The 27,437-nt window shown below is 36.4% G+C and overlaps 1 protein-coding gene across 1 annotated transcript; it reads left to right on the top strand.

The window, feature by feature from the left end:
• The first annotated feature begins 183 nt into the window (after positions 1-183).
• VCPIP1 (valosin containing protein interacting protein 1) lies at positions 184-27,007 on the top strand. Its single transcript, XM_068525691.1, has 3 exons — positions 184-3,156; positions 12,341-12,427; positions 22,154-27,007. The coding sequence occupies exons 1-3, from the start codon at positions 444-446 to the stop codon at positions 23,020-23,022; spliced, it is 3,669 nt and encodes a 1,222-aa protein (XP_068381792.1). The 5' UTR covers positions 184-443; the 3' UTR covers positions 23,023-27,007.
• The last annotated feature ends 430 nt before the right edge of the window (positions 27,008-27,437 follow it).

Raw genomic sequence — 27,437 nt, 5'->3', positions numbered from 1 at the left:
CTTCCTCCTCTCCGGGGGCGCCGAACCGCTTGGCCTCACGGTATTTGTAGTTCTTTGTGGACCCAGGATCCTAGCACTTGATGGCCAGGAGAGAGGCTAGAAGACTCTAATTCCCAGAGGGCAGAACGAAAGGTGCGCCTGCGCAGTCTCAGTGAGGGCGTGTATGTCTGTGTGTCTGAGGGAGAGAGAGCGAGAGCGAGTGAGTGTGAGTGCGGGCTAGGGTGGTGGCCGTTACGTTCGGGGCAACGGCTACGGCAGTGGAGAAGTAAGAAGAGAAACAACGTCCGGCGCTTCCGCCTTCGCTTAGGAGGAGGAGGAGCTGGTAGGGAAAGGAAAGTGATTCGCCCTGGGCCTGGACTAGACCGAGTCGGGCCGGCGCGGGTCTGGCTATGAGCCTTTGAGGGTCGCTTGGGACGCGGAGCGAGACTCGAGAGCCGAGAGCTATGTCTCAGCCGCCGCCGCCGCCTCCGCTGCCGCCGCCGCCTCCTCCCCCAGAGGCTCCGCAGACTCCGCCGTCCCTGGCGGCGGCGGCGGCGGCTGCTCCGGGGGTGCTCTCGAAGCGGAGAGACCGGAGAATCCTCTCCGGGAGCTGCCCGGATCCGAAGTGCCAGGCGCGTCTGTTCTTCCCGGCCTCCGGTTCTGTCAGCATCGAGTGTACCGAGTGCGGACAGCGGCACGAGCAGCAACAGCTGCTGGGCGTAGAGGAGGTGACCGACCCGGACGTAGTACTGCACAACCTGCTTCGGAACGCCCTGCTCGGGGTGACAGGGGCACCCAAGAAGAACACGGAATTGGTAAAGGTGATGGGCCTTTCCAACTATCACTGCAAGTTGCTGTCGCCCATCTTAGCTCGCTACGGAATGGACAAGCAGACAGGCCGGGCTAAGCTTCTCCGGGACATGAACCAGGGCGAACTGTTCGATTGCGCTTTACTGGGGGACCGCGCCTTCCTCATCGAACCAGAGCATGTGAACACGGTGGGCTATGGCAAGGACCGCTCCGGAAGCCTCCTGTATTTGCATGACACGCTTGAGGACATCAAGCGGGCCAATAAAAGTCAGGAATGCCTCATTCCAGTGCATGTGGACGGGGATGGACACTGCCTGGTGCATGCTGTGTCCCGGGCTCTAGTAGGCCGGGAGCTGTTCTGGCATGCCTTGAGAGAGAATCTTAAACAGCACTTTCAGCAGCACCTGGCCCGATATCAAGCCCTGTTCCATGACTTCATTGATGCCGCTGAGTGGGAGGACATTATCAACGAGTGTGACCCTCTGTTTGTACCACCCGAGGGTGTTCCCTTGGGCCTGAGGAACATCCACATATTTGGCCTTGCCAACGTGCTGCATCGCCCTATTATTCTGTTAGATTCACTCAGTGGCATGCGAAGCTCTGGTGATTATTCAGCCACCTTTCTGCCAGGGCTCATCCCTGCAGAGAAGTGCACTGGGAGAGATGGTCATTTGAACAAACCAATCTGTATTGCCTGGAGTAGCTCTGGTAGAAACCATTATATCCCCTTGGTAGGCATAAAAGGGGCTGCTTTGCCCAAACTGCCTATGAATTTGCTTCCTAAAGCATGGGGTGTGCCTCAGGACCTCATTAAGAAGTACATCAAACTTGAGGAGGACGGTGGTTGTGTTATTGGAGGAGACAGAAGTTTGCAGGATAAATACTTACTTAGGCTTGTTGCTGCTATGGAAGAAGTCTTTATGGACATACACGGTATCCATCCTAGTTTGGTGGCTGACGTCCATCAGTATTTCTACAGGAGGACAGGGGTGATAGGAGTTCAGCCTGAGGAAGTCACAGCAGCTGCTAAAAAAGCAGTAATGGATAATCGCCTTCACAAATGTTTGCTCTGTGGTGCCCTTTCTGAACTTCATGTTCCTCCAGAGTGGTTGGCTCCAGGAGGGAAACTGTATAACCTGGCGAAAAGTACTCATGGACAGCTGAGGCCTGACAAAAATTATAGCTTTCCCTTGAACAATTTGGTTTGCTCATATGATTCAGTGAAAGATGTTCTGGTACCAGACTACGGATTGAGTAACCTGACAGCTTGTAATTGGTGCCATGGCACATCTGTGCGAAGAGTCAGAGGAGATGGGTCTATTGTGTATTTGGATGGGGACAGAACTAATGCTAGGTCCACTGGTGGCAAATGTGGTTGTGGATTCAAACATTTTTGGGAGGGTAAAGAGTATGACAATCTACCAGAAGCTTTTCCTATTACTTTGGAATGGGGTGGAAGAGTGGTCAGAGAAACAGTATATTGGTTCCAGTATGAAAGTGATGCGTCTTTGAATAGTAATGTTTACGATGTTGCCATGAAACTTGTTACCAAGCACTTTCCAGGTGAATTTGGGAGTGAAATCCTAGTTCAGAAAGTTGTCCACACTATATTGCATCAGACTGCCAAAAAGAATCCTGATGATTATACTCCTGTAAATATAGATGGTGCTCATGCCCAAAGAGTTGGAGACGTACAAGGACAAGAGTCAGAGTCCCAGCTCCCAACTAAAATTATTCTTACCGGACAGAAAACAAAAACTTTGCACAAGGAGGAGTTAAACATGAGTAAGACTGAAAGAACTATTCAACAGAATATTACGGAACAGGCTTCTGTAATGCAGAAACGGAAAACAGAGAAGTTAAAACAAGAACAAAAGGGGCAGCCCAGGACTGTTTCTCCCAGTACTGTTCGTGATGGTCCTTCCTCTGCACCTGCCACCCCTACCAAGGCTCCCTATTCACCAACCACTTCTAAGGAGAAGAAGATCCGAATAACAACTAATGATGGACGACAGTCCATGGTTACACTTAAGTCTTCAACAACGTTTTTTGAACTTCAGGAAAGCATAGCCAGAGAATTCAACATTCCTCCATATTTACAATGTATTCGATATGGCTTTCCTCCTAAAGAGTTAATGCCACCCCAGGCAGGAATGGAAAAGGAGCCAGTTCCTTTACAGCATGGTGACAGAATTACAATAGAGATTCTAAAAAGTAAAGCCGAAGGGGGTCAGTCTGCGGCAGCACACTCGGCCCACACTGTGAAACAAGAAGAGAGTGCTGTCACTGGTAAACTGTCATCTAAGGAACTTCAGGAGCAAGCTGACAAAGAAATGTACTCCTTGTGTCTTTTAGCAACGTTAATGGGTAAGATCAATTTAACTCAGACAGTATTTCTTAATTGTGAATGTAATATGCTGAGTTTTTCTGATGTCTTCATGGAAAAAAATGGTCATCGTAAAAACTATCTGATAATATATTTTAGAAGAAAGTTATTTTCTTTTGTTTTTTGACAGTTAGCGGATAGATGTTAGTGTGATTTTCTATTGAGTAAATATTAGGAAAATAACTAGGAAAGTGAAAGTAGTCCCTTAATTGTCACCGGATTATTTAAATATAACGTATTCTTGTAATTGTTTTTTTAAAAATAGGCTTGTAATGGATCCATTTAAAGGCTTTTTCATTTTTTTCCCCCTTGGCTCTATTGAGCCTGCCCAACTTGTCCCTTTTCATTTATTTTTAAATTTCATTTTCCTGCGTGTCATGTGATTTCAGGACTTCCTGTTTGATGAATTGCAGTTTCTGGGTTTATATGCTCACTGTACTCCCACCTAATGGTCTCTCGCATCCATTTCCTGTTCTCCCTTTCCCAGTTCATCACATTTTTCTTATTTGTACATTAGGATTTGTGTTTAAGTAATTTCCTTGCTCGGTGACTCTTTGCCATGAATTGTAATGAACTATTATAACTGATGAGAAACATAAGGAACCGAGGTAGATATTAATGGGGTTGCTTAAGAAGCATTTCTTTTTAATAATTCAATACAAATTAAAGGAAAATATATTATCAATCAAATATATGATTTAAAGCTTTAGATGATTTGGGAAATAATCAAATGGTGTACTTTTTACATTATTTTTATTGGCTGATCTTTGTTTTTAAATTACTGTTAATATGCTTTATTAAGGCTTGAAATAGAAGTAAAATTGAAATATATTACATATTAGAGAGGCCTTATTTTTGCTGAGATGAGCGCTTTCAACTGGAAAAGTGATCTGGGTTTTGATTGTGTTTTCTAAGAGTGAATTGGGCCTTGACCTTCCAAAACGAAGATTATTTATTTCTGGCTTGTTAAGTTTGGGGGCCTAGTAGTTAATAGGGGATCTAAAAGCCCTATACAAATTTATAACTTAATATTGCTGACTTTATTTTGGCAGACATAGTCATTGAACTGGGGGCTATGTCAAGAAATGTACTAGCTAGGCACTTTGCATTTTTTCTATCTCTTAAGAGTTTTTAGTTCCTTAGAGACTGCGTGGAATAAAGGAAAAGATTGTGAATTTTGGAGTCAGAAAGACCTAGAATTTGAATTCCAGCTCCACTACTTGTTAATTTAGTGATTTCAGGCAAGCTGCTTAACTCCCCAGTAGTACTTCAGTTGCCTCCTATACACAGGATACCCCTTGTAGTTGGTACATAGGGCAACAGCAAAGTAATCCCAGAACTCTGAAAATTTAATAACATCATTAATAACAGAATGGATAAACTTAGATATGTGCTGAAGGCACTTTTAAGAAAACCAACAATCTCCCAGGTCAAAACAGGAAAAGAGGTCTTTCTCCATAGAAGAGGAACTCTTGAGGATGTGGCTCATATATAACCTTGGATGTTCAGCACCTGGTATGGTGTCCAGCAGGGAGCGGGCACTTTGAAATGTTTTTTTTGATTGAATTAAATAGATGACATTAACATATCCAAAGAAAGGCTGTGTCAGCAGAAATGGAATGGATGGTCAGCACTGAACACTGAAAAAGAGTTGAAAAGCAGAATTTGGCAATGTTTATACACTGCTATACAAGGGGAAAAGATACATCAACTGCGGTTCGTGAAAGTTCTGGTAACTAGAAAGGTAATCTCAATTGAGGGGCAGGAATATTTGATCAGTCCTCACCGTGGCCTGGCTCAAAGATCTGAATCCCTTTACTGATTCCACAGTCACCAAGCATCTAGTCTGATCACTCATTTAGCTTCCTGATGTAAGTATTGATAATACAGGTGAGAGTGCAGGTGAGGATTATATTCACTTGGAAGGCTGTGTTCTCCATGTAGATTAATAAATTGGCACAGGTGAGATTATGATCAGCAGTCTAAAAGTCTGGCCAGCATAATATGTTTCATAATGAAAATTAGTAAAATATAATTCTTGTTTACAGTTAGTCACTTTCTGAGGTTGGATTGAGGTTTCTGGACCTGAATATCTGAGTACTGGACTGTGGACTGCAATGAGTTGACCAAGATAACGTCTTCTTGTTATGATCTCTTCCCTCTTCACCTCCAGCATTTATGTTGCTGCCCCTACAAACCCACACATTTCTTTAAGTCTCCCACTTCTACTCCTGACACAAAATTTAAGCATAAAAAGAGTGTTTTGCTAATTTTATGGTGGTGGTTCTTGAGAGACTTTCTGCTTTAAAGTACTAAGACAGTGCCTGGCCTGTATTAGTCCCTCCATAAACATTAGTTTTCTACCTCTAATTCTCTCATAACTGTATTTGAATTACGTAGAAGATTTTTTTTTTTTTTGGCCCCCTGGCTTGTGGGATCCTAGTTCCCCAACCAGAGATTGAACCCATGCCCCCTGCAGGGGAAGTGCAGAGTCCTAACCACTGGACTGACAGGGAATTCCCTGGAAGATGTTCTTAAATAAAAGTGATAGGTTTGTAAAAATGTCAATTTGGGGTTAGCTAAGTAAGTACACACAACGCTATGTAAAGAGTGCTGAGGAATCTTGATGTTTAGATTGAAGAGGGCTGGAAAATGGAAAACGACAGTTTATTTAGAAAATTGCAAATTTCAAAGTGCAGAAATAACTTTGTGAATTACCAAATGTGAGCTAAGCTGCTGGTATGTTGGTTTAGAAAATAGCTCATCAAGCTTTCTGCTGTTCAGATAGCTGCCTCCTTCTCACTTAGGTTAAGGCTTTAATACCACTTTCTTAAAGAGGTTGTCTCCTGACCACCTTATCTAAAGGTTTGAGAGACCTTTGCTAAACCACCCTATTACTGCACCGTGTTCAATTCCCTCTTAGCACCTGTTATAAGTTTTCATTATCTTGTTTGTTGGTTTACTTACTCATTTACCTCCCCCATTATAAACCCCACAGAGGCAGAGACAGTAGCCTGTTTTATTCACCGATTAATACTTTATCACCTAGTACAGGCCCTGGCACTTATTAGGTGCCAAGTACATGCTTGTTGAATGAATGAATGCAGATTATGTCAGCAAAATGAACATCTGCTGTGAGCTAGAGACTGTGCTGTAGGTACAAAGATGAATGAGACATGGTCCTTGCCCTCCATAAACTTACCTGCAGGGTCTCAACTGAGGGCATCCCATACTTTTATAGTTTTCATTTATAATTTTTATACATAGAGAAAAGGAAGCTGGAGAACTGTTGATGAAAGCTATAAAAGTATGGGGGAGATATATATAGATATAGGATTGTGTGTCTTCATTAAATAGGCTGACTTCTTGATAGCCAGGGACGTGTGTGTTGCCTTTCTACTGTTTCTAAGTGGGATATTTATTAAATAGAATTTATATCTATTATTATTTGTATCAACGAGACTAAGTGAGTACATCAATCTTTTGCTCAGTTCATGGAACTAGTCACTTTGAATCTAACAATGGTAGTTTAAAATGAAATAACAGTGTTCTACCTGTAGTATTTCACAGATTTTAATCTGCTTTATCCAGACCACTTGGACATTATTAAACATTTTTTTCAGACTGTTATCTTCATTATTTATACAGTATGTGAGTGACTCTAACTCTAGCATTGCAAAATATATAATTAAATTTTCTTATAGACCAGTTTTTTGTGGATTCTATTTTGTGGTAGATATGATAGATAGTAGTACATCATCCACCATAAATACTAGGCTAATTTCTTTTTTATTAATATTGTATTCCACTAACTTTTTAGTTAATTTTCTCTTTCAAGAGATAAAAGACAGATTTATGAAAAACGGTTTGTCAGTTTTATACATACTTTGTCAGAGTTGCTGTAATGGAATTAGGCTATTTGTGAGATATTTACCCCACTTTAATTACAAAGGTTAGCATCCTTTCAGGGGTTGCGAAACTTGTGTGATTTTTACATACCTTCTGTCTTCCTCAAAGAACTGTATGAGTTTTTAGTATACATTTTTAAATTACACAATATTTTATAATTTCATAGTACTTCTTGATGTTGTAACTGCCTTGGGTTTTTCTAAAATCACACGTGGTATTCAAACACTTATTTTTAAGATGACATGGGGTCTGAATTTCACTATTGCATCTTGAATTTTTTCTTCAAATATTGGGTGAAGGACAGTTTCAAATCTAGATAGGACTTAATGCATCTGTTATTCTTAACATACTCTCTCGTAACCCTTCCAGTTGATTTGTAGACAGCATATTTCTAATGGGGGAGCTGTTGTAAAGTTGAATAAAAAGAATGCGTATAGATGTATCTTAAGGTAAATATGTCTGTCATAAATGGTGATTTTATAATATCATACTTTGAAGATTAAGTTAAACATCGATTCTATTTCTTTTTTCCTTCACATTTTTTTCAATTATAAGATAATACTATTTTTAAAAATTCAAAGATCTCAAGTATGTATAAAGTAGAATATAGTAGTTCTCTTTAACATTTGCACTCCCCAGAGAGAATCAGACTGTGTGTGTGTGTGTGTGTGTGTGTGTGTGTGAAATAAATATATCTTTCAATGCTGATGATGACACTAAAAGACACTTAAGGGACTGAGTATAAGGAGAGAAACAAGCATGCCTTTCTTAGAAATGGTTTGGACTATTGATAAGGTAGATACATTTTTAGATGGGAGAATCTGCAGGAAGGGTGGAGAGATGGCAACAATTTTTCTCAGCTAATGAATACCTTTAGGATTCTTCTAGTAGAAACAGCCCCATGTTCCTACTTTAAATTTACATTTTGGTCAGTTTATTTTATGGTAATAGGAACTTGAGTTCAGAATTAACTTAGGTATTTTGGGGGGGAACTTAATAATATATTTCATATGTTTTTTATTAGTTTTGTTTTTTTAATAATATATTTCATATAGATGTTAGATTTTAAAATTTACTCACTTGTTGAAACTTTAAATTGCTTTTTTAAATATCTAAAGTTAGAAAATTGGAACGATGACCTTTTAAACTCACTTTTAACCCATGATTTTGTTATAGTAAAAATTAGAAAAACAATGATATTTTTAAAATGTTTAATTTTAACATACTTTTAAAAAATTATCTCTTATTAAAGAGGAAAAAAATTAGGTAACCAGAAGAAAAAACATCCGTAATATCACTGCCATATATAATAACTACTGTTCAGGTGAGAGAACTGAAGACTATTAGGAAGGATTCGAGAAAGACGAGGTATGAACAGAGGTTATCTATGGTGGTGGTATAGACTTTTTTCTACATTTATACACATACACAGTATGTTCAATATAAGTATTTTACTGTTGTACTATGAAGAAACAGTTGAATTATAAAGCAAAATTAATTGGAGACTAACAAAAAAATATGAATTAGTATAGTATTTGTTAGATGCTTTACCAAACTAGTCCTGTTCTCTAAGAATTTGCTTTCCAATGAAATGGTAGAAGAGTAATTCCCCCTCCCCCTTTTTTAAGCAGTTTTCAAATATGGTATTATTAACTATGGTCACCATGTTGTACGTTACATCCCTGTCACTTATTTATTTTATAACTGCAAGTTTGTACCTAAAAGTCTTTACCTTTGTTTTTGCTATGATTTTGTTTTATTAGATTCATGAAGAGGTACAGATGGTACCATTAGTTAACATTTTATCCATATAACATTAAAGAGCAGTTGTCGTTGTGCTGCTTCAATTAAGTTTTTCATGGACATCTCTCAGGCATTATTAAAAGAAAAAAACTCATTTATGCTAGTATTCATTTCACGAATTCTGAATGCTACTATCTCTCCAGCATTGTGCCAGGCCCGGGAATAGAAAGTGAAATAGGCCACTGACCTTTTCCTGACTCTGAAAAGCTTCTGGTCTAGAAGGGGAAACAGAAAAGTAAACTGAGTTAACCTGCAGTGTGATCAGGGCTGTGGTGTTCATATGCATGGGAGCATCAAGGAAGGTACCTACCTAACCACCACTGAAGAAGAATCCTAGAGGAAGTGACATCTAAATTGAGTTTTAAAGAATACATAGCTATTACTGGTCTTTGGGGAACCGGAGCAATTTGGTGGTGTTGCTTTGTAGAAATCAAGTTAGGATATGATGAGAGAGCTGTGAGATAGGAGCAAGGGTAAGGAATCTTAGGCTGCCTTTTATGCTGTGAGAAAGGAGCTTGGACTTACCATATGGTTTGGTGGAACCATTAAAGGTTTAACTCTGAAGGCTGTATGGAGGAGAGATTTGAGGAGAGTAAGATTAGAGGGAAAACCAATTTTGAGGCGGTGGCAGTGCTTCAGGCAGGAGATGGGCCTGAACCAGGTCAGTTGTAGAAAGAATGGAGAGAAATGTAGCAGAGAGCCATCTGTGACTGATGGGGGACTTGTGCAGTGTCACAATCCTTGCTTCCTGATCTCTGATCCCTTTTCTTGGTTCTGTTTCCAACAAACATGACTTCAGTGTAAGTGTGTATATACCAAAGGAAATAATTTGCCTAGTTTTTCTTTCAACCAGTTGTTGATGCCATGGATTTCTATAAGAAGAGATATATCCATACGGATATATCTCTTCTTATATCCATACGGATAGTTCTGCCAAATTTGTTGTAACATGATTTGACCTTTAGTAGAGGTTTAGTATCAGTGGAAAAGGTATAAGCTGTGGAACAATACACAGGATTCAGATCCAGGCTTTGCCGCTTACTAGCTATTTGATCTTGCGAGAACTATGTAAACTCTCTGAGCTTGTTTCCTTTTCTGTAGGAGGAGAAAACAAAATTATGTGACGTGCCTGCTCAGAGCTGGGTAGACAATAGAGATTTAGGTGGTAGCTATCCTTCCCTTAAAGCAATAGAGTATCCATGCTCACTGGGGCCATATAGGTCTGAAGGGGGTGAAAATTGGTTCTTGGGGGAGGGTAAAATAAATCTTACTCTATTTAATGAAAAAAGTACAGATATACATATAGTACGTAAACAGTATTCTGTAGTATGCAAATACCATGGTCGAGGCAGATTAGGAAAATAATGGCTAAAAATAATTTTTAGGTAGATAATGAAAACACAAGGTTGATAAACATTTCAGTAGAGTTCTTACTTTTTAGAGTTTTGCCTGCTTAAGTAAGGAATAGTCGAGTTTGTAAAGTATCAATATTAAGAAACGTCATTTTTTCTTACTAGTATTTAGGTGGTCAGTTCTGAGGAGTTTACCATTTTGGCACCCGTTTAGATTTTGACCCAAAAAATTAAGTGCTACCATCTAAGTTTTTGATATGTTTTGATATTCTAGAGTATTTGATAAATGATATCGTAGAGTGTTTTATAAAATAATAAGTACATTTAAGATAATAATAAATAAATGAAAGATTACCACCATAGAAGTAATTTATCCAAATAAAGTTTAATGATAAATTCAGCAGTCAGAACTTCTGTCAGAAGTTATTAATGTTCTGTGTTCAGGAGTTCTTATTAATATTCAAAATTTTAAATTAAATTTCTGTATTCACCCTTAAATATTGGCAATTCTAGTAGTGCTGTATTATTAGTGAATGAAGTGTTCATGTAAGTAAATGTTCTAGTTAACTGAAACATTAAGTGCCAAGGCTTTTTAAATTTGTATACTTTAAACTGATATACTGAGCAACTTCAGCCAACTGCCATGTAGATTCACATTTCTGTTTATCAGTGTGGGAAGGGGTTAGAGCTCTGAGAGAGTGTAGGTACGTAGTGATTAATTCACTTCATCAATAACCTCCATTCAAAGCTCAGATCCAATAGTGTAGTCCTCTAGTAAGAAAGATAAAAGTTAACCTTTCTTTGTTAAAATGCACTTTAAAAAGTCCTGACTGTAAAAGCAGTGTATATACATTATCAGATTAGAAAATAATGAAAGTATAAGGAAACAAAAATAACCATATTCCACAAACCAAAAGTAACTTTTATGTTCCTTCCATTCTTTATTAACTTCTTGAACAGTGGTTATCATTCTTAACTTTTTATTTGAAACTTCTTATTGGTAATAGGCACTGTCAAAGGATGTTCTTGAAAAATATGTTTTTGTGAAATAGTGGGTTGCTTATAGCTATTTTGTGGACTTCTAATGTTTATTCTAAATCTCATCAATAGGTCATTTCCCCCCTAAATTTATGTTTTAAAAAGTCAACTTTGCAACAACAAAATACATTAATTACTTATCTTCAGTCTACCTATTTACTTTTCTCCCTAGCCCTTTCCATCTGTTTTTATTAGTTTTAATCTAAATATAGAATATATTTTTTATATTCTGCTTTAAAAACATAGTATCTTTCTATAACCTTTTCTGTTGTTCTAGTCCACAGTTGCATACTAGTTTACTTTGAATTGGATTGAGTCTTCCTATGTATTTTGTTTAATATGCCCAGTATTGACTCATGCAGCTTTAAAGACATTTTTGAATTAGTTCCTACGTTTAAAAATGGGGGGACTTCCCTGGTGGTGCAGTGGTTAAGAATCTTCCCGCCAATGCAGGGCACACGGGTTAGATCCCACATGCCGCGGAGCAACTAAGCCCGTGCACCACAACTACTGAGCCTGCGCTCTAGAGTCCATGAGCCACAACTACTGAGCCCATGTGCCACAACTACTGAAGCCCACGCGCCTAGAGCCCGTGCTCCGCAACAAGAGAAACCAATGCAGTGAGAAGCCCACGCACTGCAATGAAGAGTAGCCCCCGCTCGCCGCAACTAGAGAAAGCCCGCACGCAGCAATGAAGACCCAGCACAGCCAAAAATAAATAAATAAATACATAAATAGAAGACATTAAAAAAAAAAAGGGGGGAGAATTAAACATTAAAAACCTGGATTTCTGGCTTCTCTTGAAATTCCATTTGATATTGAAACATTGGGCCTTTACTCTTCCATGACAGCACTTGGCAATGGCTTCCATTGTTAGATTGGCCATGCATTTTCTAGTCATGGTCCCTCATTCCATATCGCTTCCTATATGTTGTATTACACCAGACTGCATCACTCACTTAGGAGATCTGCCTTGCAATCTCTGTGCAAGGCTAATCCATATTAAAGCAAGCCTGGGTTGAACTCTCTTGTTAGTTGCTAATACTGTATCTTTATTTTACAGGAGAAGATGTATGGTCTTATGCAAAGGGGCTTCCTCACATGTTCCAGCAGGGTGGCGTATTCTACAATATTATGAAGAAAACCATGGGTATAGTTGCTTTCTGATTTTATTCTTAGATAATATCTCCACTCAAGCTGTTCTAAGATTAAGAAAGTTCAGATAATATTCTTCTGAAACTATTTCCAGTGTTAATATTAGGTACATATTTTTCTTTATCAGACTGCCTAGTTAAAATGGATTATTATCCTGATATGGTCAGCTATGTTTTCTGCTATAATATTACTAAAAATCTATCACTTTCTTTCTCCTGTTTTCTCATTTAAATTATGTATATGATCCTTAACAACTAAAGACAAATTGTGAAATTAGAGGCCGATTTGTTTATAATGCTAGTGACTGTCCCAGAACCAGATAATACAGTGTTTTTTTGTTGTTGTGTTTTGACTATGATTACTATATACCTCAGTATTTTCTGGATTGTAGGAAACAGCTCACTTTACATTTAACCTCTTTTCACATTGGGTATACATTGTTTGTGCAAGTGTATAACTGTATCTTCACAGTTTCAAGAGAGAGGTTGCCAGTATGTATGTTTGGACCCCATATGTTTTATCAAAAATTTGATGTGAGTACTTTTGGCCCCAGACTTTATCACTCTGGCTTATCTCACTTTCTTACCTACCTGACCTCTGTAGACATTAAGTACATAATCTCTATTTTATGTTTGTTTGTTTGTTTGTTTTCTTTCTCATGCACTTCTTTTTCCTTCTTAAAAAAACAAAACCCAACTTGGCTATTGTAGAAATGTTCAAACACATAAAAGTAGCAAGAATAATGTAATGAACCCCTATTTACCTACCACCCAGATTCAGTAATTATCAGTACATTTCTACCTACCCCATCTCAAATGGACTGTTTTAAAATAAATCTCAGACATAATTTCATCTGTAAGAACTTCAGTATGTATTTCTAAAAGTAAGCACTGTTTTTTTTCTTTTTAAAAAATAACCATAATACCATTATCACATCTAAAAAATATGAACAGTAATTTTTAAGATATCACCAACTATCCAGTCAGTGTTTAAATTTCCTTGATTTTTGATTGTCTCAAAAAATGTTTTTTCTTTTGATTTATTGAATTGGGGACCAAAGAATAGCCAGCTAGCCAGTAGCCTTGCTTCCTTCCTTCCTTCCTCTCTCCCTCCCTCCCTCCCTCCCTCCCTCCCTTCCTTCCTTCCTAAGATAGGATTATTGAAACATAATTTGCATACAGTAAAATTCACCCTTTTTAGGAATACAGGCATGTGAATTTTGACAAACATATACAGTCACGTAACCATTACCACAATCAAGATATAGAATATTTCCACCATTCCAAAAAGTCACCTTGTGCCCCTTTCTAATTAATCCCTTACCTCTCCCCCTAGGCCCTGGCAACCACTGATTTGATTTCTGTCTCTATGTTTTCCTTTTTCATATCACCATATAAATGGGACCATATAGTTTAACCTTTTGTGTCCGGCTTCTTTGATTGAGCACAGGGGTTGGCAAACTCCTCCATGTGAGCCATACCAGTCCCACTGCCTGTTGGTATATAAAGTTTTACCAGAACACAGCCACACTCATGTTTACATATCGTCTGTGGCTGCTTTTGCAGTGCAATGGCAGAGTTGAATAGTTGTGACAGAGACTACATGGTCTGCAAAACCTAAAATATTTACCAGGTTGCCCCTTTACAGAAAAATTTTGTCAATTTCAGTCTTTAGCCTAGTGCTTTTGAGATTCATCCATCTGGTTGCATGTAGTTTATTTGTTTTTTATTGCTGAGTATTATTCCATTGTATGTATGTATCACATTTAAAAAATTCCATAACCAATTGAAGGACATTTAGTTTGTTTTTAGTTTTTGGCTACTATGAATAAAGCCACTGTAAACATTTGTGTACACGTCTTTGTGTGGACGTATGTTTTCACTTTTCTTTGGTAAATACCTAGGAGTGGGATTGCTGAGTAATGTGGTAAGTATATGCTCATCTTTATAAGAAACTTCCAGACCATTTTCCAGATTGGCTGGACCATTTTGTATTCCTCCAGCACTTGGTAGTATTGGTTTTTGTTTTTTAAACCATTCTAATAGATTTATATTACTACTCATAATGGTTTTAATTTGCGTTTCTCGAATAACTGATATTGAGCATCTTTTCATGTGCTTATTTGCTATCTTATTATTATTTGGCTCATTTTAAAATTGGTTTGAATTTTTTTTTAACTGAGTTTTGAGAGTTCTTTAGATATTCTGGGCACACATCATTTATCAGATAAGTGTTTTGCATATATTTTCTCCCAGTTTGTAACTTGTCTTTTCATTCTCCCAGCATTATCTTTTGAAGATCAGAGGTTTCTAATTTTGATAACCAATGTAACAATCATTTCTTTAGTGATTCATACTTTTTGTGTCCTATCCAAGAAATCTTTGCCTAATCCAAGGTCACAAAAATTTTCTTCTTTGTTTTCTTCTATGAGTTTTATAGTTTTAGGTTTTATATTTAGGTGTATGATCCATTTTGAGGTTTTTTTAATATGTTGTAAGTTATGAGTCAAGGTTCATTTGTTTGTGTGTGGATGGCCAATTGCTCCAGAACCATTTGTTGGAAAAGGTATACTTTATCCATTGAATTACTTTGGTACCTTTATCGCAAATCAGTTGACCATGAATTATACACTTGAAAAAGGTGAATTATATGCAGAATATACATCTGTAAAGTTACTTCTAAAACAACCAGTTGACCCTATTCATGTGGGCCTGTTTCTAGAATCTCTTTTCTATTTTGTTGATCTATATGTCTCTACTTCCACCAATACCACAGTCTTGATTACTATATTTTTATAGTAATTCTTGAAATTTAGTTAGTATGAGTCCTCCATCTTTAACCTTTTTCAAAATTGTTTTGAGCATTCTAGGTGCTTTGCTTATCCATATAAATTTTAGAATCAGTTTGCCAATTCCTACAAAAAAGTCTTATTTAATTTGTCTCATCAAAATTTTGTCATTTTTAGCATATAATTCTTGCACATCCATTGTTAGATTTTGTACCTAAATATTTTATGTTTTGGGGATGCTATAAGTAAAAGATGCTTTTTAAAAAATTCCAGTTTCCTGTTGTTCATTGCTAGTGTATAGAAATAAGATTGGTTTTTATGCATTAACCTTGTACCCTGTGACCTTGCTAAACTCACATGTTAGGTCTAGTAGCTTTTAGCAGGTTCTTTGGGATTGTCTATGTAGGTCATTATGTCTTTTGCAAATAAGAGACTGTTTTATTTCTTCCTTTTCAATTTATATGCCTTTTATTTCTTTCTCTTGCTTTTTTGCACTGGCTATAAATTCAGTGTTGAATAGAGTGGTGAGAGTGGATATCCTTGCCTTGTTCCTGGTCTAAGGGGGAAAGCATTCAAATCTGTAGGTTTTTCAGAAATGCCCTTTGTCAGTTTGAGGACATTCCCTTCTATTCCTAGTTTATTGATGGTTTTATAGTATTGTGAATGGATGTTGAATATTATCAGGTGCTCTTTTCCCACATCTATTGAAATGATCTTATAAGGGCTTTCTTTTTAGTTTGTTGATAGTGTGAATTACATTGATCGATTTTTTTTTTTTTTTTTTTTACATTGATCGATTTTTGACTGTTGAACCAATGTCACATGCTGGATTCTTTTTTTTTCTTTTTTTATAATCCATTTTTTAAAAATTTTTGTTTATTTTATTTATTTATTTTTGGCTGTGCCAGGTCTTAGTTGTGACAGGCAGGCTCCTTAGTTGTGGCTCCCGGGCTCCTTAGTTGTGGCTTCCTGGCTCCTTTAGTTGTGGCCGGTGGGCTCCTTAGTTGCGGCTCACGGGCTCCTTAGTTGTGGCATGTGAACTCTTAGTTGCGCCATGCATGTGGGATCTAGTTCCCTGACCAGGGATCAAACCCACGTCCCCTGCCTTGAGAGGCAGATTCTTAACCACTGTGCCACCAGGGAAGCCCCTTTGCTAATATTTTGTTGAATGTTTTTGTGACCGTATTCATGAGGCATAATGATATGTAGTTTTCTTGTAATGACTGTTTAATCAGGGTAATGTTGGCTTCAGAAAATAGAGTTGGGAAGTGTTCACTCCTTTTCTGTTTTCTGGTAGATTTTGTAATAGCTTTGATATTATTTCTTTCTTAAATGGTAGAATTCACCAGTGAAGCCATCTGTGCTTGGAGTTTTCTTTATTGGATGGTTTTTAACTATGAATTTAATTTCTTTAATAGACTGCTCTTAAGGTTATTCCTTTCTTCTTGAATAAGCTTTGTTAGTTTTGCCTTTTAAGAAATCTGTCCATTTCATCTAAGTTATCAATTTTATTGGCATAAAGTTGTTTATAATGTTCCCTTACTGTCCTTTTAATGTCTTCAAAGTCTATAGCTCTGTCATTTCTGATATTGGCAATTTGTGCTTTTCTTGTTTTGCTGACTAGTCCAGCTAATGGTTTATCAGTTTTATTGATCTTTTTAAAGAAATACCTTTGGTTTCATAGGTTTTCTCCATTGTTTTCCTCATTTCATTTTTTTTGTCTTCTGCTATTATCTTTACTTTTTCCTTCCTTATGCTTCCTTTGGATTTAATTTGCACTTCCTAGTTTCTTTAAGTAGAAGCTTAGATTATTGATTATAAATTTTTGTTTTCTAATATAAGCATTTAAAGCTATAAATTTCTCTCTGAGCATCCCCCTGCCTTTTTTTGCATCCCTTTCTTTTTAACTTTCCATCTTTCACTTCATTCTACCTTCCAAAATATATCAATACCAGTTAATGTGTTTTTTAAATTAATTAATTAAGTTTTGGCTGCGTTGGGTCTTTGTTGCTGCGCGCGGGCTTTCTCTAGTAGCGGCGAGCGGCGGCTACTCTTCGTCGCGGTGCGCGGGCTTCTCATTGCGGTGGCTTCTCGTTGCAGAGCACGGGCTCTAGGCGCGGGGGCTTCAGTAGTTACGGCACGCAGGCTCAGTAGTTGTGGCTCACAGGCTCTAGGGCGCAGGCTCAGTAGTTGTGGCACACAGGCTTAGTTGCTCCGCGGCATGTGGGATCTTCCTGGACCAGGGCTCGAACCCGTGTCCCCTGCATTGGCAGGCGGATTCTCAACCACTGCGCCACCAGAGAAGCCCTAGCTAGTGGTTTTTAAAAAGTTATTATTTAATTATGATTGATGATAGGGCTCCCAGTAATTGGGGTAAGTATGCACTGTCTTTCATAGGACTGAAAATAACTTCCCTCAGTTGTTTTTGTGTGTGGGAGGGTTGTGGTGGGTGGTGTGGGGATGACGCTCTTGATTATTTTCTAAGTAGTTTTTTGGTTTTGGTTTGAAATTATTTTTTAAATGTTAGCTGTGATGCTAAGACAATTTAATGCGGGAAAGAATAGTTTTATCAATGAACAGGGCTGGGACAACTGGATATCCACATGCAAAAGAATGAAGTTTGACCTCTTCCTCACACCAAATACAAAATTAACTCAAAATGTGTAAAAAAACTGGAGTATGAGAGCTAAAACTAGAAAGCTCTTAGAAGAAAACATAGGCATAAAACTTCTTGACTTTGCATTAGGCAAAATCTTCTTAGATATGACACCAAAAGTACAAGCAACAAAAAAGTAGCTAAATAAAAACAAATTTTTGTGCTGCAAGGACACTAACAAGAAAGTGAAATAACAACTCACAGAGTGAGAAAATTTGGCATATTATATATCAGATAATAGATTTGCATCTAGGATATAAAGAACTCAGCAGTAAAAAGACAAACAACCCAGTTAAAAATGGGCAAAGGATCCAGAGAAAATATATAAATGGCCAATAAGCACATGAACTGATGCTCAACATCATTAACCATAGGGAAATGCAAATCAGAACCACAGTGAGATAGTACTTCATACTCACTAGCAAGGCTGTAATCAAAAAGACAGATATTAAGAATGGTGGGCAAGGAAATCCTGGTGGGAATGTAAAATAGTGCAGCCGCTTGGGAAAAAAGTCACAGTTGCTCAGAAGATTTAAGATGGAGCTACTATATAACCCAGCAATTCACTCTTAGGTGTATACCCGAGAGAAATGAAAACATGTCCACACAAAACTTGTACACAGATGCTCATAATAGCATTATTCATAGTAGTCAAAACTGGAAACAATGCAAATGTCTATCAATTTAAACATTGGATAAGTAAGATGTGATATATCCATACAATGAAATATTACTTGGCAATAGAAAGGAATGCAGTACTGATACAGACCACATTGATGAACCTTGAAAATCTTATGCTACATGAAACAAGCCAGAAACAAAAGACCATATATTGTATTATTTTACTTATATGAAAAGTCATATAAATGACAGAAGAGGCACACCTAGAGAGACAGAGAGAGTAAATCAGTGGTTGCCTAGGGCTGGGAATGGGGTGTGAGAGGAAATGGGAGTGACTGCTAATGGGTTCAGGGTTTCTTTCTGGGAAAATGTTCTAAAAGTGATTTTGGTGATGGCTACACAACTCTGAATATCCTAAAAAACATTCAACTGTACACTTAAAAATGGGTGAGTTGTGTGTGAATTATATGTCAATAGAGCCATTATATTTTTTAAATGTTACCTGTGGTATTTATTCTTATTAGGAGGGAGTTTAGAGCTCTGTAGTAGGAACATCTGATACTAAATTTTGGTTCTACTACTTATTCCTGTGTGACTTCTAAGTCTCAGTTTCTCTGTTTGTAAAGTGGGTATGATAATCTCGGGGTTATTATTAGGATCAAATGAGATTGTGCACATAAAGCAGTTAGCAAAGGGCCTGGTACCTAATAAATACTTAGCTAATGTTTGTTATTATTATTATTAGAATCCCAGCTGTTATTTGCAGAATTATTTAAAAAATTTTTGACCATAACACAGCCATTTGAAATGGGTCACCATCAGAAAATCATTTTACCTTTCAAAATATAATTTCGTCCAATATTTGTGGTAAAATGTTACCTTTATTTTTAGGACAGATTCATGTGGCAAATCGTTATCATCATCCCGTGGTCAAAGAATCAAAGCATAACAAGCCCTCCTCACCCCCAGACATACACCCATACCCTCCAAAAATTGGAAAAGAACATAATTCTCTTACTTTGTTCAAATCCACCCTAACAGATAGATGGTTATATCTACATTTGAACAGACATATTGCCCAATATAACAAATAGGCTTTTAATATTCCTATTCTTTATGTTTGGAAAGGTATTTTTAAATTAATTCATCCATTGTTCTGATGCACTTTAGGTAGTTTCCAGTTTTTTGATGTAAGAAAGAATGTAGCTATAAATATTATTATACATGTCTTTTGGTGTATATGTGCAATAGAATTGTTGATGTATGATATAGAAATTTTAATACACCTTGATTCTTAAAATTCAAAGGACTATATAAGTTATATAAAACCTAAATGATTGTTTAATCACAACACAGTATTTGTATTGATTTTTCAACATATATTTTAAAGTTTTTTAATAATGTAAAAAGTCTAGAAACTATAGAAATGGGGAACATCACCTATAATTGCTAAATACTTATACATGCATTTTTTTGACATGATTGTAATTACAATACTTAGATTTGTTTCCTGCTATTTTCTTGTATCATGCATATTTTACTGTATAAATGAGGCATCATAGGTTACTTATTTATATCAGTATTAATAGCTGCATATTACTTCTGTCAGGTAGATAGACTGTAATTTTCTTAACCCTTCTTATCTTGTTGAAAGCTTAGATTGTTTCCAGTGTTTCATTGTAAATAATACTGTGATATACGTGTGGGACTATGATTCTTTCCAGGGATAGCCAAGGGAAAGCATCACAGTAGCAGCCTGGAAATGATTACAAAACCTTGTGATCTAATATAGAAATTAAAACTATTGACTGCATGATGTATATTAGGCACTGTGGTATGTCTTTGCATGTGTTCTCATATAATCCTCAAATAATTAGTGAAATAAGTACTATACTCATTGTTATACTTACCTGATTGCATTGTAATTGTCTGTTGACACTCGTCTCCATCTCCTAAGAATTACATTTTATTTTTGAATCTTCAGGGTCTACTTTAGCTCCTGGCACATAGTGAGGCTCAGTAGTTGTTATCTATTGAAATGATTGTTTAAAAGCTTTTCCTTGGGGTATCCCTGGCCTTACCATTCAAAATTCTCTTTTTTGCTACCTTTGTTTCCTGAGCTATGGTTTACAGATCTCTGAGGTAGGGGATTGATAGAAGATAAACTGATTTAAGGGTTGTATTCTGAAAGGTACTATTTAGACATCTCTGATTTTAATTTTTGTATGTCTATTTTTGTCAGTTCTCTCTGCCAAAAATGTGCCAAGAGGAAATTCTCGTTAGATTTTCACTTATCACTGAAATGAATGTTTATTTGAACTTACTATATGGTATTTATTCATTTGAAGTTGTTTTTTTCTCTGATTATTTGGAATATTCACAGTAAGATACATTAGAACCACTCCGTAGCTTTTTTCAGAGAGGAAGGGACTATTCTTAATAACCTGCAAAACTGGAGAGAGACTACCTAAGTGCCCACAAAGCATTCCAGAGTTCACTCATCCTTCCCCTCTCTGAATTTCTATAGTACTAACAGTCTCATTCATTTTAAACTAGTTTGCTTTTGCCTTTATATTTTGCCATAAACATACCCATATATTATTAAAAGTTCATTTTTTTTAAACGTAGAAAATCTGTGGTTTCACAAAACTTGAAAACCCTTATTTTTGCATATTTGGAGTCTATACTTAAAATGTAAAGATATTGGATAGCTTAAAACACACATGCAATTCTTTTATGCCCAGGCTGGAAAAAGTATAAAAATTTGAAATACCATGTAGTGAGACCAAACTCTTCAGCTAGAAGATAAAGGGAAGCCTGCTTTAAAGTTCTTACCCTCTACTGCTGCATTGACTGTGAGAAAGTATATCGCACTGGGCCATTTGAAGAGCATCCATAACTCACTCTTGTTTTGGTGGTTCTGATATGCCAGAGAGGAATAAGAGTTGTAACATGAAGTACAACTATTTCAAAGGAATTGAATTGAATACGATGTTATTAATCTATTGTAACCAAATGTCAGTTCTTCCAGTTATACTTAAGTCACAGTGCCTTAATCCTAGCTTTCCTAAATGTGCCTCCACACCTACTACTTTAATATGGAGTATCTTATTTTGAAAGTTCATACTTTTTATATTTGTGAAAAATACATATATACACACAGAGAAAACTTTTATTCTGGTATTCTGTAATTTAATAGAATCACTTATGATTTTTAATTCAACACACTGCGCAACATATGTATACAACACTTTGCCCTTATAGGTATTTTTAAAGTTTATAATTTGAATTTTACTAAATGAAAGTATATTTTCTTACTGCTCTACTATAAGCAAATGCTTTACTAACACAATTGCTAGTGTTTTTCTTATGCAAGCTGTTTGTTTCAAGCCTAACTTTCCTAACCTTGTGATAGGTTAATGATATATATTTTTCAAATCCCCTGGGAAACTGCATTAAGGTTTATGGTGGTTTTCTTTTTTTGTAATAGCATTAGATTCTATTAATAAGTGTAATAAATTATTTGCTAATTAATTTTGTTTTGAAAGCTGTTACCTGTAAATTATTATTGGAAATTTACTATTTCAATTATAATTGTCTTTACTACACCTTTCAAGTAAGATTTTAATATGTTAAATTCTTTTTCCTCTCTTCAGGTATGGCTGATGGCAAGCATTGCACTTTTCCACATCTGCCTGGCAAAACCTTTGTCTATAATGCTTCTGAAGATAGGCTGGAGTTGTGTGTGGATGCTGCAGGACATTTCCCCATCGGTCCTGATGTTGAAGATTTAGTCAAAGAGGCTGTAAGTCAGGTTCGAGCAGAGGCTACGACAAGAAGTAGGGAGTCAAGTCCCTCACATGGGTTATTAAAACTAGGTAGTGGTGGAGTAGTGAAAAAGAAATCCGAGCAGCTTCATAATGTAACTGCCTTTCAGGGAAAAGGGCATTCTCTAGGAACTGCATCCAGTACCCCACACCTTGAGCCAAGAGCTAGGGAAACTCCAGTTGTGAGGAAGCAGACCACAGGGACACACTTTAGTAGTTCCATTAAAACAGAGCCTTCTGTATTCGCAGCTGCTCCTAGTAACAGTGAGCTTATTCGAATAGCTCCTGGAGTAGTTACAATGAGAGACAGCAGGCAGCTTGATCCTGATATGGTTGAGGCCCAGCGAAAAAAATTGCAGGAAATGGTTTCTTCTATTCAGGCGTCGATGGACAAGCACTTGCGGGATCAAAGCACAGAGCAGTCACCGTCTGATCTTCCTCAGAGGAAAGTCGAAGTTGTGAGTTCTTCTGTGAAATCTGGGACTCTTCAGACTGGCTTACCTGAATCTTTTTCTCTAACTGGTGGCACTGAAAATTTGAACACGGAAACAACTGATGGCTGTGTGGCAGAGGCAGTGGGAGCAGCATTTGCTACAAGGTCAAAAGCACAAAAGGGAAACTCCGTGGAGGAGCCTGAAGAGATGGATAGTCAGGATGCTGAGATGACAAACACAACTGAGCCAATGGATCACTCTTGATTTAATTAGAGGCTAATAAAGGCAGAATGTTTATTGTGAACATGTAATATTTGTTGGCTGGGCCACATAACTTGATTAGTCATTAAAAATCTTGTACGTATATAATTCAAAGATTATATCTTGTTATTCAGTGCATGATAGCAAGTGTGTGATTGGCAATAGCTTTTAATATACTGCTGCCCAGGCTGGCTCTGAATTCCTATAAATTAGTTATTAGATCCGCTGAGATGACTTTCTTCCATATATGTGGTTCATTGTAATTTTAATTCCATGAAAGTCTTAATGTTTAAAACATGAAAATTCTCTAGCTACGTATGTTTGATTTCTGAAAAGGCTAGGGCTGGGGGGAAATAAGATTTTGCTAATGTTGATGTCATCAGGGTAACCATTCCACATATTTATTAGCGTGTCAAAGGATTTATGTAAATTTGAAGGTTATCTGAATTAAATTGTATCTTGAAATTCATAAAAAGGATATATTAGACACTGGGATCCTGACACTTCTGTGAACATGAGCACATTCATAGAGATATATATTCTTGGTGAAACTATCTTGAGAATGTAGTGTAATGATATAACATTTTGCTGACTTGAGCAAGGTCAGGGGAAGGTAACTATTCTAGAATGATAAAGTCAATGTGATTCAGTAATGTTGCTGTCTGAGCCAACACAGCCAGTTGTGTGCTCTGTTGTTGATAATATGTTACCATTATTTTGAATCCTGGCCTGGTGAAGTACTACCAAATTTTTGTCCTTTAATCTTGCAGAAAAGTTGATTGCAAAGTGTGGTAGAAAATAATAAAAATAATGGTAGCAGTAGTTAATCTCTAATTTTCAGAGTTTGTCACATTCACAGAGCATTTATAAATAAGAATTTATCTTTATGAATGAGTTACATTGTTCTACAATTTTGATCAATAGTATTTAAGCTTGTATATGCTAAATGTATTTGAGCCCCTTTGAACCAAAAATGTTTCCCTTTTTTCTTAGAATCCATAAGATTTTCTTCATTTGTTGGCTTCACTTGGATTTGGATGCAAATTTGACTGCGTCATACCCTGATCAACCGGGCATTTGCTTAAATAGTGTATTCATCAAATCTTTAGTGCCAGTTTCCTCAAGAAGCAGCTTTCATGTTTACTCCTTAAAGAATGTTTATCCTGAGACTGGTATTGCACTATTTTATCCTATTCTGCAAATCTGTATTCTGAAATGTACACGTTAATCCATCTTTTTCCTCTGTTCACTGAAATTAAGTTGAATTTGAATGGATGAAAGACAAAATGTATGTTAATACAATCTCTTACCTAGAGCATTCAAAGCCTGGCTGTCTCTGTTTGCTCGTGTAACAGATGCAGAACCGTTTGCATTTCAAGAAAATGTACATCAGAAATTATATTATCAGGTGTTTAAAAATGTCAACCTGTTGATTCATAAGGAATATAGACAGAACTTTAACTTGTGTTTCCAAATAAGGGAGTTTTTGGTTTCTTTCTATGAAAGTATCTCTGACTGAATCCACTTATTAAATTAACTACTTTGTTTTGAATAGGGAAAGAATGGAGACTCTAGACATTTTGCAGGTGATATCTGAGCAAGATACATATTTGGGTTAGTTTTATCACATTTTTAAAACCATATTCTGTCTCCATTCTTCTTCTAAATTTACTTTCAGATACCTCTCTCTATGTCTATAAATATAAGGAAATTTTAGAACTTTTATATTGTGTACTAGTTTTGCATAAAGAACTGCAGCTACCAAATAATATTTCCCATTTGGTTAGTACAGGTGACTTCTGTGTGTTAAATTAAAAATTACAAATATCACTAACCACTATAATTATTTTTGGCTTTTTTCAGCCACTGAACACCCTCCCGCCCCTCCACCACCACATACTTTTTTTAGTTTAAATACAGGAAAACTGGTTAACAAATGAATGCATTGCTTCCAGGTAAATGATATAATCACCTTTTAACAAATATTTTCTTCACCTGTGGCTCGGTATGTTTAGTTAATAACTGACAAATGTAATTTCATAGCATAAAGTAAAAATATCAGATGCACATTTTATCTCCCTATTAAGTACTTGCATTTAGTCAAACTAGAACGCACCTGTGAACATTAGAAGGCAGGCTAATCTCTGACAACACTATTAATTTCTCTTGCCAGAGCAGTGCTATTTCGAAGCTGGTTAGGTGTGAACATTATAATAATAGTTTGGGTTCTCCCTTGATAAAGAATAAAAGGCTTGATTCTGAGAATGGTCAAGTTTCTTGAAATTATTTTAGATCAGCTGAAATTTGGTTGCAGTAATTAATGGTTTTTGAGAAGTGGGCCAGGTATCATCTTCACAAAAAAGTTTTAGAGCAGAATTTCTTTAAGTTCTTGACTATTATCGTTTGCCCTTCCATATAGTTATCATAATCAAATACATAATTATAGGAATGATTATGTTTTTAGTACTACTATTTTAGTACTACCAGTACATCCGCAACTTTGAGTCCAAGCTACGGATCATAAATTAGTTGAAATATTTTCTTAGCCCTACATGTAACGTTATAACTCTAATTCAGTCCTATAGTTAACTTCTATTTGCAGTGTTTAACTGAAAACTGAAGTAAAATTGTAAATTTTTTTCTTCAGTAATCCATTTTATAGTTAGTCATACCAAGGTTGAATATATGACCCAAAGTCCAGGTAGAGTTGAAGATGATGTGTGTCTAGAATACTGGTTGTGAGAAACTGGTTGAAATTGAAGAAAACAAGACACTGTCAAATATTATGAGCTAGAATATAATGAACTCCAAGGGAATGGTTACTCAGGACCTAGTTACAGAGCAAGCCTAAGGCCCATTTCCCCTCCTTTCACTATATTTCAGGTATTTTATTGGAAAATGTTAAGCTCAAGACCTGAGAAATTTAGCAAGTGCTATTGACTGTGAAATTTGCTTTATATCTTCCAATGATTTTTAGTTTCGTTTTTGCAGTCAAGCCTACTGCTTGCAATTAAGATAACAATCTGAAATGCATCTATGATTCCCAGCCACACAGGTCCTTATTGCCATTATTTTTAAGAATCTAACTTTATTGGAAATTAGCAGACTTTTGCATATGGTCTCTTACCTCAGGGAAGATCACTTGCTAGCAACTCACATACTAATGACAGGTTTCTGAGAATTGTACTGACATCACATGTTAGCTACTAACTGCAAAGTTTATAACAGTATTATTTTATGTAGTTACCTACTAATAACTGGCTGCTAGTGAACATTTCTCTAAAAAATTTAGACCTCACTACTAACCAACCTTTAAGTATGAAATAAACTTACAACTTCTGTCTTTAATTAAGCTTTGGTCAATATAGTGACAATATCATAAAATGTTTATTTCAGAATATCAATACCATTTGGTCTTCATTTTTCAAACAGGAATTTTAATTGGCCCAGACATAAAATACTGCAGAGCAGATATTGAGAGATTCATGGTTCTCAAAACAAGGTTTCCATATTAAGATTTTCATAAAAGCCTTTGCAAAATCAGATTGAATTCCACTCATCTTAATATGAATTTAAAATCACCTCTTATAACAGTAGTAGTGAGATACATACTCTAAAGTAAGTTGGGGTAGATATATCCTACATTTCCAGGTTATCATGTAATTTAACAAAATTGCATAACCTCAAGGCTCTTCTCAATATAATTAATTTTTCAAACCAGAACTATTCACTTGAAAACATACCACAGTAGAATGTTTACTTAAGAAACAACAAAAGGGGCTATATCACCAATGTAAGATTTGTAGTTAATTGTAAGTTCTGCCATTCTTAATAATTCTTTGAGATGCTAAGTGTTTCAATTCATATTTAATGATACTTACATTGTGGGAATTTTAATGTTTGCTCCAAAATAGCAGAAATTGTAAAAATTGTGAATTATTGGAGAAAATGCCATTACTTGTATATCTGACATTTAACTTTTTAAATTATGGAGTCTACATGCTTTTGTAGTATAATATTAATACGATGATTATTCTCTTGTAAAAGAAAACTAGTAAAAAAAAAAGTTTTAGTTGACGTTATCTGCTTGTGAGTATCAATTACTTAGTATTTAAAAATTTTAAGGTATTGCATACTTTTCTTTAGAATGCACAAGTCCCTTCCTGAGCTTTTATGCCTGTGGTAGAGCAATAAAGGACTGAAAAGGTTGTCAGTATTTTCAGGTTTATTTGACTTTAAGAATTAGTGCCAAGAGCTGGAGAGTCTGCTTTTTAGAGGGAAATGTTATTAAGAATATGTAAAAATAAGTGTAATAGTGTAAATATTTAGAAAAAATTAAATAGCAAGTGCTTTAACTGCTCAATAAAATAGTATAGATGTTCTACCATCCCTAAAGCACTGGCTGTTATCCATTATTT

Source organism: Eschrichtius robustus, chromosome 17 (genome assembly GCF_028021215.1).
Source record: "Eschrichtius robustus isolate mEscRob2 chromosome 17, mEscRob2.pri, whole genome shotgun sequence".
Taxonomy (NCBI): Eukaryota; Metazoa; Chordata; class Mammalia; order Artiodactyla; family Eschrichtiidae; genus Eschrichtius; species Eschrichtius robustus.
This window is presented reverse-complemented; position numbering and strand designations above follow the sequence as displayed.

Excerpts from the sequence above, each read along its gene's own strand:
- VCPIP1 (XM_068525691.1), top strand. The coding sequence starts at position 444 with ATGTCTCAGCCGCCGCCGCCGCCTCCGCTGCCGCCGCCGCCTCCTCCC. Across the intron at positions 3,157-12,340 it reads TCTTTTAGCAACGTTAATGG|GAGAAGATGTATGGTCTTAT; the intron begins GTAAGATCAATT and ends TTTATTTTACAG. Across the intron at positions 12,428-22,153 it reads TATTATGAAGAAAACCATGG|GTATGGCTGATGGCAAGCAT; the intron begins GTATAGTTGCTT and ends TCCTCTCTTCAG.